Raw genomic sequence first — 12,620 nt, 5'->3', positions numbered from 1 at the left:
TTCAGGATAAAAAATGTTTGATAATAGGATGAAGAATTTGCAGATAGTTAGATGAGCGACTGACTATAAATGAATGAAACCAACCCAGTGGACACATTAGATGGGTTTGGTCATTTCTCTTTGAGGGGAATACACTAGATTTGGTGCATTAGACTTGCCAAACATTGTCTGACTTCTCTCCTATGGAGAAAAGAAAGAGTGTATAAGGACTGTACTCATTTGGGGAAATTTTCTTTCATTACTGCTATTATGCTTCTCGTTTCATTTTGTTGTATGTTCCCTAAAGTGTGATTTGCTTATTCAAGGCTCTCATGTCATCAGTATAAGTAGCTGACCTGTATCTTTAGAAAATGAGATCCTTTTATTGGGAAGTTAGATTTCACAAAGCAATTTTATGTAATAGAAAAAATGCTATCATTGGATTTAGAAAACTTGGGCTTAAATGTTTGCTTTGATGATTACTAATTGTGTGACAATGAGTAAGACCTTCTCTGAACATCCATTTCCTCAAGTGGAAATGGAAGGGATTTGACTGGATAATCCCTCAGGTCCTTTGCATCCATAAATCTTCTGTTCTTAAAAAGAAATTTTTTTTACTTTGTTCAATTTTCTTTTTAAAAAAACTGTTATCTTCCATCTTAGAGTCAATACTGTATATTGGTTCCAAGACAGAAGAGTTGTAAGGGCTAAGCAATGGGGGTTAAGTGGCTTGTTAAGGTCACAACAGCTAAGAAGTATTTGAGGCCAGATTTGAACCTAGGACTTTCTGTCCCTAGGGCTGGCTCTCAAATCATTGAAATTTAAAATAATTTTAAAAAATAATTCTGAAAAGTTTTATTCATTGTAATGAGAGACAAGAGCCAAAATACAGAATGCATATTATTTTGAGCAGTATTTTAAGGTATAGTTCCCTAGGAATTGTTATGCCATAATTGTGCATTCATTCATAGTGCTTTTCACTATCTCTTCTTTTATCTACTACATTCATGCCACTCTATCTACCACTGATATGCATTCAGTTCTGATATAGAATATGACACCTATTTAATACACAAACAATTAATGATCTCATATCAAATAAGAAAGAAATTCCCTTGCAAAATAGTTAATATCCATCAACTCTCAAAAGGGTGGTTGAAACTGGCAATCATTGCTCATTTAATTATCAGAGTAAACAAAAGCTTGAGGTAACCTTTCCTATCTAACTAAATCTGTTTATAATTTTCTTCTCCTCTTACAAAAATTAAATTAAGGCAATGCATAAGATAATTAGTTGCTAATTTATTATTTAATATTCCCTAAGCACCTGCAACTAAGTTCCAAACCTTCCATGGTCCATATGCAGTGATCCTCTTAGAACTCTGATGATCAGAAAGCTAAGAGAAGGCACACAAAGAAGTTCAATAAAAAGAGACACATGCATTATGGTACTTAAGGCTATATCATGCCTTGTGTGTACTTGATAGAAAGACAGACTACCACCTTCATTTTCTTCTACTCTTCTTCTATATATAGGCACATACATAGACACAAATACACATACACACTAATAACAGTAGTCATCATGCTCATGATCATCATCATCATCGTCATAGCGTTTTTGTAACATTTACTATGTGCCAGACAGTGGACTAACCATTAAAAATATTACTTTATTTGATTCTTATATAACCCTTAGTGGAGGGTGCTATGATATAATCCCCATTTCAATGTTGAAGAAACTAAAGCAGAGGTTAAGTGACTTGTCCAGGGTCATAAAGCTAGTAAGTATCTAAGTCCAGATTTGAATTCAGGTATTTTTGTCTCCAGACTCAGTGCTTGATCTACTGCACCATCCAGCTAGCTACAAATAAACACTAATCAAACAATTCTAAAATTTTTTAATTGTAAAAGCTTTTAATAAAGTACTTCACACAGAAGAAAAGCAACTGCTTGAACACATGGGTTGATGAGGACATGATTGGGGATGTAGACTCGAAACTACCACACCAATGCAACTATCAACAATTTGGAAATAGGTCTTGATCAATGACACATGTTAAAACCAGTAGAAAGGCATATCGGCCATGGGAAGGGGGGAGGTCGGGGGAGGGGGGTGTGAAGGGGAAAGTAAGAGCATAAATCATGTAACCATGTTAACTTTTCTAAAAAATAAATATTAAAAATGTAAAAAAAAAATAAAGTACTTCATTCTTGATGGGGTTTCTAAATTCTTCTCTGATAGGAACAAGGGGGAAAAGAGAACTAAAATACCTTGAAAAAAACAATGGTTTTGGGAGGCACCGTAATATAGGGGATAAAGGACAGACCTTGGAGTCAAGGTCAAATATGTGGGTTCAAGTCCTGTGTCTTCGAGTCAAGATCAAAGATCTGGGTTCAAGTCTCATATTTTATAATCTGGTTGTATCATCACTTAAACTCTCAATATTTTTGGTAACTGTATCTGTGAGTTATAGAACAGTTGCTGATCTACATTGGTAGGGAGATTTCTTCACTGAGACTTCTCTATCCACTGAGGCCACAGTTCTGTACTAAACAGACAAAAAAGTGGGATTACTTTATTCACTTTCAACTTATGGCCATTGAGTAGCTATTATGAAATAGTCTAAATGTCTGTAATTTAAAGGCAGATGTGTCTTTGAATAATCATAGATAAGTATGTGCTGTTGGAGACTGTTGGAGTGGCAGAAACTTTTCATGATGATGACTGTTTAGTAGTAAAAAACAACCATATGGTGTTTTATAAGAAGCTTAGATTTCAAACTGTGGTTGTAAAGTTAGAGATTGAGATGTCACATTCCAACTGTTTGCACATTTACTCCTCTCATCCATTTGTTTTGTTTTGTTAATTTGGGCACTTGATACCTAGAGTATTTTTCAAAGTAATGAAAGCTATCCTGGTCAAATTGAATGTGGGCCTTCTTTTTATCATATACATTGAATCTATACATGGTAATAATACCATGTTCTTAGTTTGGTTGTCATATTATTCATGAAAATGAATAGTCCCTGGTCAGTGTCCTCAGTGGTTATCAATAGTGATCAAGTGACAATAGTTTTAATTTCCTAAGAAGTTCAAACAATACACTTAAAACTGAATTTTCTCTGTTAACAGGTTGGTTGTGATCGCAGTCAAAACCTTGTTGAGATATGTGGGGAAAGGCAGTTTGAGGCTTTTGTCTGTGATGCCCTAGCTGTCCCCATTCGAAGTGAGACATGTGATGCCTGCATTTCCATTGCTGTTATTCACCATTTTGCAACAGCAGTAAGTATTTTTCATTCTCTACCTAATGTGGTAAGCACAATGACTGAGAATACCAGTTTTTTGTTTTTTTTTTGGTTTTGGTTTTCTTTTGCCTGCTTGTTACTTTGCAGCTTTTTATTATTTCCTATTTCTTCAAGGAGTCACAATTTAGTAGAGAAGACAACATAAGAAAAAGAAGTTGAAAGTTGGAGGTGCTTGGTGGAAGGGGACAGAATACCTGATTTAGGGACATGATGAAGCCAGTGACAAATGATGAAACGGCTGCCCTGAGGACCCTTTGTAAATTAAGGATCTAGAAGGAGTTCTCTGAATTCTGTCTATCTTTTTACCCTCTCCAATAAGAGGGAAAAAGGGGCCTCACAGCCAGGGAATACTGAAGAGATGTGAATCAATTGGGTGGGAAATGGGCTTTCACTCCCATAATATATCTTCTGTGACATGCTAGTCCTTGTTCAAGTGGATGCTTTCATTATATAAATCAAATGTGACTTATATAAAAGCCTACACATATCAACATTTAAGAAGTAAAGAGAATGTATAGCTTCTGGATAATCAATAGATGAGGGAAAGGCCAATGATAAAGGGTTTAATAAGATTAACATGTATTTTTTTACTCAGTCCAATTATAGCATTTCTTATTTTGAGAACTCATTACTAAAAAATTTTTTTTCTTCTTCACTTAGCATATCTTAGTGCAGTTGCACATTCAAATTTGAAGACAATATATATGTGTGTGTGTGTACGCATATATATATATGTGTGTGTGTGCATATTTATTTATTTGCTTATTTATTTGTTTGCCATTTTCTTCCATTATCTTCTTTGGGTTGATAAATGGCAATGTGTTTTAAATAGGAACGAAGACTGGCAACCCTCCAAGAATTAGCTCGACTCCTAAGGCCAGGAGGAAAGGCTCTCATTTATGTCTGGGCAATGGAACAAGAATACAATAAGCAGAAGTCCAAGTACCTTAAGGGGAGCAGGGATACTAAAGAAAAGAAAGAGCATCTCAACAGTGGTGTGATCCCTGGCATCAGCAGTCACAATTCTGTATGTTCTACCCCATCCATTAATGACTTGAAGGACAGAGATTATAATACAAATGGAGTAAGTAATTCCAAGTTGCCAGTTCACACTAACAGGACCTCTTTCCATTCTCAAGATGTACTAGTCCCTTGGCACTTCAAAAAGGACCCTAGAAGAGACAAAGGGCCTGAGCCATTGAAACCAGTACCTGATCTGGTAGGACCACATGATCCAAGCCCTGTATTTCACCGCTATTACCACGTATTCTGTGAAGGGGAACTGGAAGCAGCCTGTAGAAAGTTAAGTAACATAAGCATTGAGCAAAGCTATTATGATCAGGGAAACTGGTGCGTGATTTTCAGAAAACTCTGACTCTCCAAGCACTTCGTATAAGCAAGATTGATCATTTTTAAGAATTAATTGTCCAGTTCTTTAGCTAAAAAGAAAGCCCTCTGGGTAAAGAAAAACCACCAAACACACTTGGTAAAATATTGAAGAAGCAAAGAGATGGAAGTTAATCAGCAGACATCCAGTCTGTATATATACACTCTACTGTACCATCTGGATGACCTCAGACAAAGCATTTAATTTTTTTTTTTCCATCTGTCAGGTGGAGACTATACTATAGTTCCTCTTCTCTACTTTTCTCATAGGGACATGGCTTTGTAAAAATAAATGAATTAGTTTATGTAAATCTTTGAGAGCCTTGCAGTTTTTATCATATGAATTGAAGGTATTTTTCCTTAAAGCATTAAAGAATGCCTTTATTTTAAAATTTTAATTTCAAATTCTTTGGAATTTATACAGAAATCACAACCTGGTAATATCTTAATGAATTTGTTTATTGCATTTTTTTATAAAATAAATTGAATCTTGTTGACATTGAAACAATTATCCCTTCAGTAGAAAATGTTTATGGTCTTAATTCTGGGTATGTATTTGTTTATTTTGTGGAGTAAAATTTGGTAATTCATATTAATCAAGAAGCCCTCTAATCTTGATCTTTTTTATTCTATACTGTCTCACTGCATCAGTTCCCCTGGGTTCAGTTATCATTTCTGCAGATCACTCCCAGATCCATATCAACTTCTAATTTCTGCTTTTATACAATTTCTTTTGCCTCTTAGACATCTCAAACTTGATTTCCTTGATTTTTCTCAAATTCAGTATGTCTAAACAGAGCTCATTTTCTTCTTCCCCAAACCTTCCCCTTTCCAATCTTCCTATTATTTCTTGAGCACTCCACTGTCTTCTCAGGCACACAGGATGACTTGATGTCATCCTTAACTTGTCACTCTCACCATCCAGACACTATCACCAAATCTTGTTTCTATCTTCATAATATCTCTCTTATACTGTAAAAGGAATTTTTTGGTTCTCTTTGTCTATTCTGAGTTTACATTTGTGAAAAGGGAATTCTTTATTCTCTTTGCCTAGTTGGAGTTAACACCTTGGTTAACAATAACTTAAGTGCCCCTACTTAGTACCTCACCAGATTGTGAAAACAAGATTAACTCTCCTTTGTCTACTTTTGAATTGAATCAACAAAAGCTTGAACACCCTATTTAGCCCTAGTTGGAGGAGCTCTCCGCCCTTTCAACTAGATCAGCCAGGAAATGAGAATTCACACCTCAGTCAGCCAGGAATCTGTGAACCCTTTTGATGAATATTCACCTCTCCAGAAGGTGAGAAATGGTCCCCACAAACACTGCCCCTGGGCAGTGCTGGGCAATTTGGAAGCTATGATTGGCCCTTGTGAAGAGATGAAGGGATAAGAAGCCACTATAAAAGGCCCTGAATTTCTGGGGCTAGGGAAGTCGACTTCAAGAAGGAGTTGGACTTCAAGACGAAAGTCAGCTTCAAGAAGAAAGTCGGCCTCAGGGATCACCTTCAGCTCCAGTCATTGTCTTGACCTGCTTCTTAGAGGAAACTCGGCTGAGTGAATAGCTGGCTTTCCCTTCCTGTCTTCTGGAGAGAGTTTAATTCCGGTTGATGGTCAACAAGTCCTGACTGAGTCGAGCACCAGAGCAATATTTAGTTAGGCAGGCTAATGTCTTCTCTACCCTTTTATATTTCTCTACTTTCACTCTTTCCACCTCTTTTGTAAATGAAAGCTATTAAAGTCATTTAGACTTTGAGCAATAATACTTTGAATCCATGTAATCTTCATGTATTTTAGTCAAACCATTAAAATTTAATTCTTACAATACATACCTATTTCTCTACTTATATAGCCAAAATTCTAGGTCATCAACTCTTGATTAGACTATCTGCAGTAGTCTTCAAACTCTTTGACTCAAGTTTCTCCTGACTCTGAAACATAATCCACTCAACTGCCAAGACGATTTTTATAAATTGTAGGTCTGGCCATGCCACTCCCTTGCTTGGTGCTCTTTATTGGCTCCCTATCACCTCCAAGACTAAATTCAAAGTCATATATTTGGCATTTAAAGTTCTTTATAACCTGGCCCCTTCCTACCTTTCTAGCTTTACTTAAAACCCTTATTTCCCTCCATAAACTCTGTGGTTCAGTTACAGCAGGCCTACTTGCAGTTCCTTAAACATGACAGGCCATCTCCCATCTTTGCTCTAGGCGTCCCCCATGCCTTAAATGCTCTACTACTACACTTCTTAGTTTTCCTAGCTTTATTCAAGTCAACTCAAAGATCATCTCTGATAGGAGGTTTTTCCCAAGGCCCTCCAGTTGCTGTCTTCTTTCAAATTACCTTCATCTGCTCTGTATATAGGTCTATGTACCTAGTTATTTACATGTACATAAATACATTTTATCATTTCTTTGTATCTCCTTTGCTTAGCACTTAGCAAGCAGTTAGTAAATGTTGACTGACCAAAAATGGATGGTTTGAATGTGATTATGATCACAAATTCCAAGTAGGATAATTAACCAAAGATAAACTAATAAGCTCACTATAGATTTCCATAACAGGTAGGTGCTAATTGACTCTTTCTAATATTCTTAATAAAGCAGCAAAGGGTCTAATGGCCACAGATCAGACCTAATTACATCCCTCTGGCTAAAGAATATATCCATTTTACATTCAGTGGAAATGTTAGGTTAAAATATAGATGTGTAATTCATTTTATCCCTTGGCAAGCAGGAGATTGTTCTATCTGGTTCTTCTCTTCTTAACTGTTCTTTTTCAGTTTTCACTGACTCGTCTTCCTCCTGTTCCTGAAATCTCCTAAAGTCTCTTAAAGTCTCCTAAAACTATGTCCTTGGCTAGAGATCTCTTGCCTCTCTTTTCCTGAGTCATCTCTTTGGCTCCAGTGAGTTTAGTTATCATTTTTATGCAGATGACTCCCAAATCTGTATCTATAACCTTGACATCTCTTATATTTCAAACTATTTATTAGGTATATCTACCTCATTGTTGTTGTTCAATGGCTCAGTCATATCTGACATGTTGTGATCAACTTCGAGGACTGTATTAATCCATGGGGCTTTCTTGGCAAGGACCCTGAAGTGGTTTGTCATTTCCTTCTCTAATGGATCCAGTGGATCCTTTCGTCAAGCAATCAGAAGTTAAGTGATTTGCCCAAGGTCACACAGGAAGTGTCTGAGGTCAGATTTGAACTTACGGCTGCCTCACTCCAAGCGCATTGTGCTCTTAACCACTGCTCCCTGTGACTACCTCATATAATGTCAAATTCAGCATGTCTATATGATCTATAATGTAAAAGCTCCCTTAGTAAAAGGAAAGGGATAAAACAACTGTATAAAACAGAATAATAAATTTGCTGGTAGCATTTTCCTGTTTAACTTCTTTTTGCAGTTTATTTTAGTAACAAATACATAAGTATGGCACTTTAGCTGTGCTATTTTGAATTTGTGTATTCATTCAAGAGCCTTCAGATACCTTCACTATTACAATCCTCTTGTAATAACACCTGTGAGCAAACATAACAATTATTTTGTATTCAGTATCACTGCTGAACCGATATAAAGTTAGCATGTTGTGTGAAAGTAGAAATGTAAAGAATCTGGTCCAGAATAGATTCCAGAAGAATGATATTAGAGTATGCTTTACATTTCCTTCCTTTCTGTTAAGAAATGATGAGCTCTGAGATAAGAATACAGTTACATCTGCTGTCAGTCCTAATTATTACCCTCAAAGGTTTTTTTGTAATTGTTTTTCAAAAGAAAAATGCTGTGGTTGGGGAATTTTTAAAAAACGGGCAAATGATAGTTATATCAAAATGAAATGCATTAGTAATTTTTGAAAACCTAATATATGCCATTTCCACTTCCCTTATTTGCTAGCCTAATGAATCTGTCAAAATTTTTGTCTGGCATGCCTTGCCATTAGTAAAATTACTGTGTCCTGATCATCTACTTTTTAAACTGTTAATTTAAAAAACCTGGAAAAACCTACATGAAATTATGAAGACTACAATGAGCAGAACGAAGAGAACATTAGACAACAGAAATATTGTTTGAAGAATAATTTGTATATATCCACCTTCAGAGAAAGAACTGATAAACAGAAATAAGCTATATATATAGTCAAAGGATGCCTTTTCTAGTGCAGAGAGAGGAAGGGAGGTACCTGGCAATTTTAATGTAACAAAGAAACAAATAAAATGTAAAAAAATTAATAAAATGTTTAGTGATTCATTGTAAAAGTTTTTTCTGGGAATTGACAACAGCAGTAAACTATTTTTTATACTTTTTTATTTATATTATAAGAATATTTATATTCTTTTTATACTGTCTTCAGGTTTTGTTATTAAAAGTTTAAATATTGACAATGAAAGAATAAAATTTCTGAGACATGAAAAATTTTGAGAAAGGTCAAGCAGAGAATGAAGACAACCACAAGATTAATGTGAGCCCATCTGGTTGGTTGATTGATTGTTATCCTTTATACTCAAAAGAGTACCAAAATGACATCACTATGTGTGTCTGACTGTGGCTAATCAGACCTGTATGAACACAGAAGGCCCTACCACAAGGAAGAATTAATTAAGGGAAAGAATTATAGGAGGCCAGGTAGAAAAGTAGTTTTCTTTGCATGAAACCAAGAATCAAGATGCCTTGGGGCAGCTTGCTATCTCAGCAGTCAGAGAGTCAAGCTTAAAGATGGGAGGTCCTGGGTTCAAATCTGGCCTCAGCCACTTCCTACCTATGTGATCCTACACAAGTCGCTTAAACCCAATTGCCTAGCCTTTATAGCTCATCTACCTTGGAACTGATACTTAGTATTGATTCTAAGTCAGAAGGTAAGGGTTTTGTTGTTGTTATTGTTTGTTTAAGAATCAAAATGCCTTGCAACTAGACCAAAGGATAATTGCAAGAGGAAGGTAGTATAGCTGGGATTCAGAGCAGGGAAAACCTTGGATTTGAGTCTGAGATCTCACTTGGTCAAAAAATGCGGTGGGATGAAGCTAAATTGGAGAACTATCTGGGCATCTGTAGATGATCAGCTATAGTGGGAATAAAGTAAATATGTGGTGTTTTGAAAAGAGAATTGGATCGGGAGCCAGGGTGTAGGTTAATCCTAGTTCTGCTATTTATTTCTTGTTTGACTATGGACAAAAAAGTCCTCTGGGCTTTGGTGTCTTCATTTGTAGAATGAGAGACTAATTGGCTTCTAAGGTCCCTTCCAGCTCTCTACATGGTTAACTAATTTTCTTTTACCTTCTTTTCTTCTTCCTCCTCCTCCTTCTCCTGCACCTCCTTTTCCTGTTCCTTAGGTAAGTTATTTAATTTCTGTCTTCCTAAGTTTCCTTATTTATAAATTAGAGATAATAATAGCACCTATTTCTCAGAGTTAAAAAAATTAAATGAGGTAATACTTATAAAATGTTTAAGGTGCTATGTACCTGTATCCAGGCCATAAAAATTTATTATGTGCCAAACAGTGTGCTAAGTGCTAGTGTTACAAAAAGAGGCAAAAGATAATTCCTCCCCTCAAGGAGTTTACAATTTAACAAGAGAGAACAAATAGGCACAAACAAGCTATATACAGGATATGTAGGAAATAATTAAATGAGGGAAGACACTAGAATTAGGAGAGGTTTTGAAAGGCTTCCTATAGAAGATAGAATTTTAATTGAGACATTAAAGGAAGTCAATAGGCAGAAATGAGGAGGGAGGTTATTCCAGGCATGGACAACAGCCAGAGCTAGGAAATGAAGAATCTTGTTTATTGAACAGCGAGGAAACTGCAGTTTGAAAACCTTCTGAACCCTGGGAGACTACATCTCCCAGACTCCCTACCACAACTTCCTCAGACACATCCTACTTCCTTTGTGGAAGGTGTCTGAGAAAGTATAAGAGAGAGGGGTGTGGGTATTTTGTCGCCTTTTCCCTAGAACCAAGGAGAATGTTTTTCCCCTGTAAAACCTTGGTCCCGACATAGCTGTTGGAGATCTACCAGCTAGCTTCCCCAGAACTTTTCTTTTCTAACCTAAATAAACCCAGTTAAATATCCCTATAGTCTAGCCTGACTTTGTTCTGCTCCGAAAGGGCTTGGGTAAATTTCCCCACCGTGGCTGGGGGCTATCCAGGTTACCTTCCCTACCTCCCTTCCCTTCCTGTTCCCATCCTTCTCCCATCATCATCCTCCATTCCTCCCTTTTCATCAACACAACACTGCTTTTTTAACCAACAAAACAAATTAAGCCCCAATTTGTAGCATTTGCAGGGCTTTCTGAGCAGTAAATGCTTCTGATAAAAATTTGACAGTTGTCCCTTCACATTGGTTCTAGCTGACTCCAACACGCCCTTGATTCTGTCCTATATTCTTAGCTCTGTCCTCTGGGGTAGACAAAACAGACATAACCACCCTGAATATACCTGAAGCAGCTATACCATCCTGCTGGAGTGTTCAGCGGCCTAAATTTTCCCATTTTCTTTCACCAATCCTTTATATGCCATCATCTTAAGACCTTTACTGTGCTGATCACTTTCATCTGGACTAAGACCACAAATCCACTCTTACCAATTTTGTCATGGCCTTTCAAGGTCCAAAAATTTGTGTAAGAAATCTCTTGAGCCTATAGAGCTTCTACTAAAAACTATTATTAGGTTCATTGAACATACATAGTATGAGACCCCTAGTATCTGAACACTGGATGCTATCACATTCCACTCTTTTCCCAGTCCCTGCCAATGAGCCTATGTAGCTTCCCTTAAAGAGATGGGAAAAAAGACATGCTTGCCAACACAGTAGCCGGAGTCACCTCTCCCACCTCCCATGATTTATCATATGATTTAACCATTCCTCATCCCTGCTCCTCCTGTGACACCCACAAGTATCACTACTACTTTGTCCTCCAAGTCCTCCTAGAGGCCCTATCTTAACTGTCTTTCACAATTTCTTTGGCTCATTTTCCCATTAATTAGTGAGAGAGTTTAACAAGAGGGGAATGCAAAGTATCACAATTTTCTATATCTATCTATCTATCTATCTATCTATCTATCTATCTATCTATCTATCTATCTATCTATCTATCTATCTATCTATCCGTCTATCCGTCTATCCATCTGTCTGTCCACACATATAAATGTTCTTCCTCTTCAGATTTCTTTAAATTTGTTTTTCTGTTTACCTGCCACATCCTCTTGTAGAACTTAAGCTTCTTGAGGAGAGGGCAGGGATGGCTTCGTCCCTATTGGTTTTATGACCAAAGCCCTCTTGTTCTTGTTAGGAAATATGCAGAGCTAGGAGTAATGACAGTAATAAAATAAGGAAACCTTAGTTGCTCAAACAAAGGGTTATTATTATTAATCCTAGATGTAGAAACGTGCTCCTAATTCAGAGGTTGGCGAGGGATGGTATTTAAGATCCACACAATTTTAAATGCAATGGGTTCTTTTAACTGAAATTAAGCATATCTTTTAACTTTCTTCACTCACGCACAAAATGTGTGCTACAGATTTGCTAGTGTTAAATGAGAGTAGAATTGGGGCTTAGAACTCTTATTGCTATATTCCAAGCACAGAGCTCCTTCTGGGGTGCCCCACTTGGACCTATTCTCCTTATTGGTATCACACTTGCAGTGAGACTCAGACTTTGCTGCTTCCAGGTTTTCTTCTTTCTTCTATTTGGCTACCTCATATTCCATACCTTTTCCCAGCAAGACTAGACTCTCTCTACCTTCCAAGTACAATTAGTGAACTGGATAAACCAATCGTACTCATGCACTAATGCAAGAACTCCTCATTTTCTCCCACAGTTTCTAGGCCTTTGGTATTAGGCTAGAGGCTCCTAGATCTCCAACAACTTGAAAAAAAGAAATTTGTTTCACATGTGCTTTATAAGGGCTTTCTAGAGACAGTGAAGAATTATTTGATCTTTCAGTT

The 12,620-nt window shown here is 36.7% G+C and overlaps 1 protein-coding gene across 1 annotated transcript in view; it reads left to right on the top strand.

The window, feature by feature from the left end:
- Positions 1-5,106, top strand: part of ALKBH8 (alkB homolog 8, tRNA methyltransferase) — a 49,843-nt gene extending 44,737 nt beyond the window's left edge. The window contains exons 11-12 of the mRNA XM_044669062.1: positions 3,116-3,265; positions 4,121-5,106. Of these exons, the coding sequence (XP_044524997.1) occupies positions 3,116-3,265; positions 4,121-4,663 (693 nt within the window). The 3' untranslated portion in view covers positions 4,664-5,106. The remainder of the gene's footprint in view (positions 1-3,115; positions 3,266-4,120) is intronic.
- Positions 5,107-12,620: the final 7,514 nt, after the last annotated feature.

Source organism: Gracilinanus agilis, chromosome 3 (genome assembly GCF_016433145.1).
Source record: "Gracilinanus agilis isolate LMUSP501 chromosome 3, AgileGrace, whole genome shotgun sequence".
NCBI lineage: Eukaryota > Metazoa > Chordata > Mammalia > Didelphimorphia > Didelphidae > Gracilinanus > Gracilinanus agilis.
The sequence above is the reverse complement of the archived record's forward strand: the minus strand, read 5'-3'. Positions and strand labels throughout refer to the sequence as shown.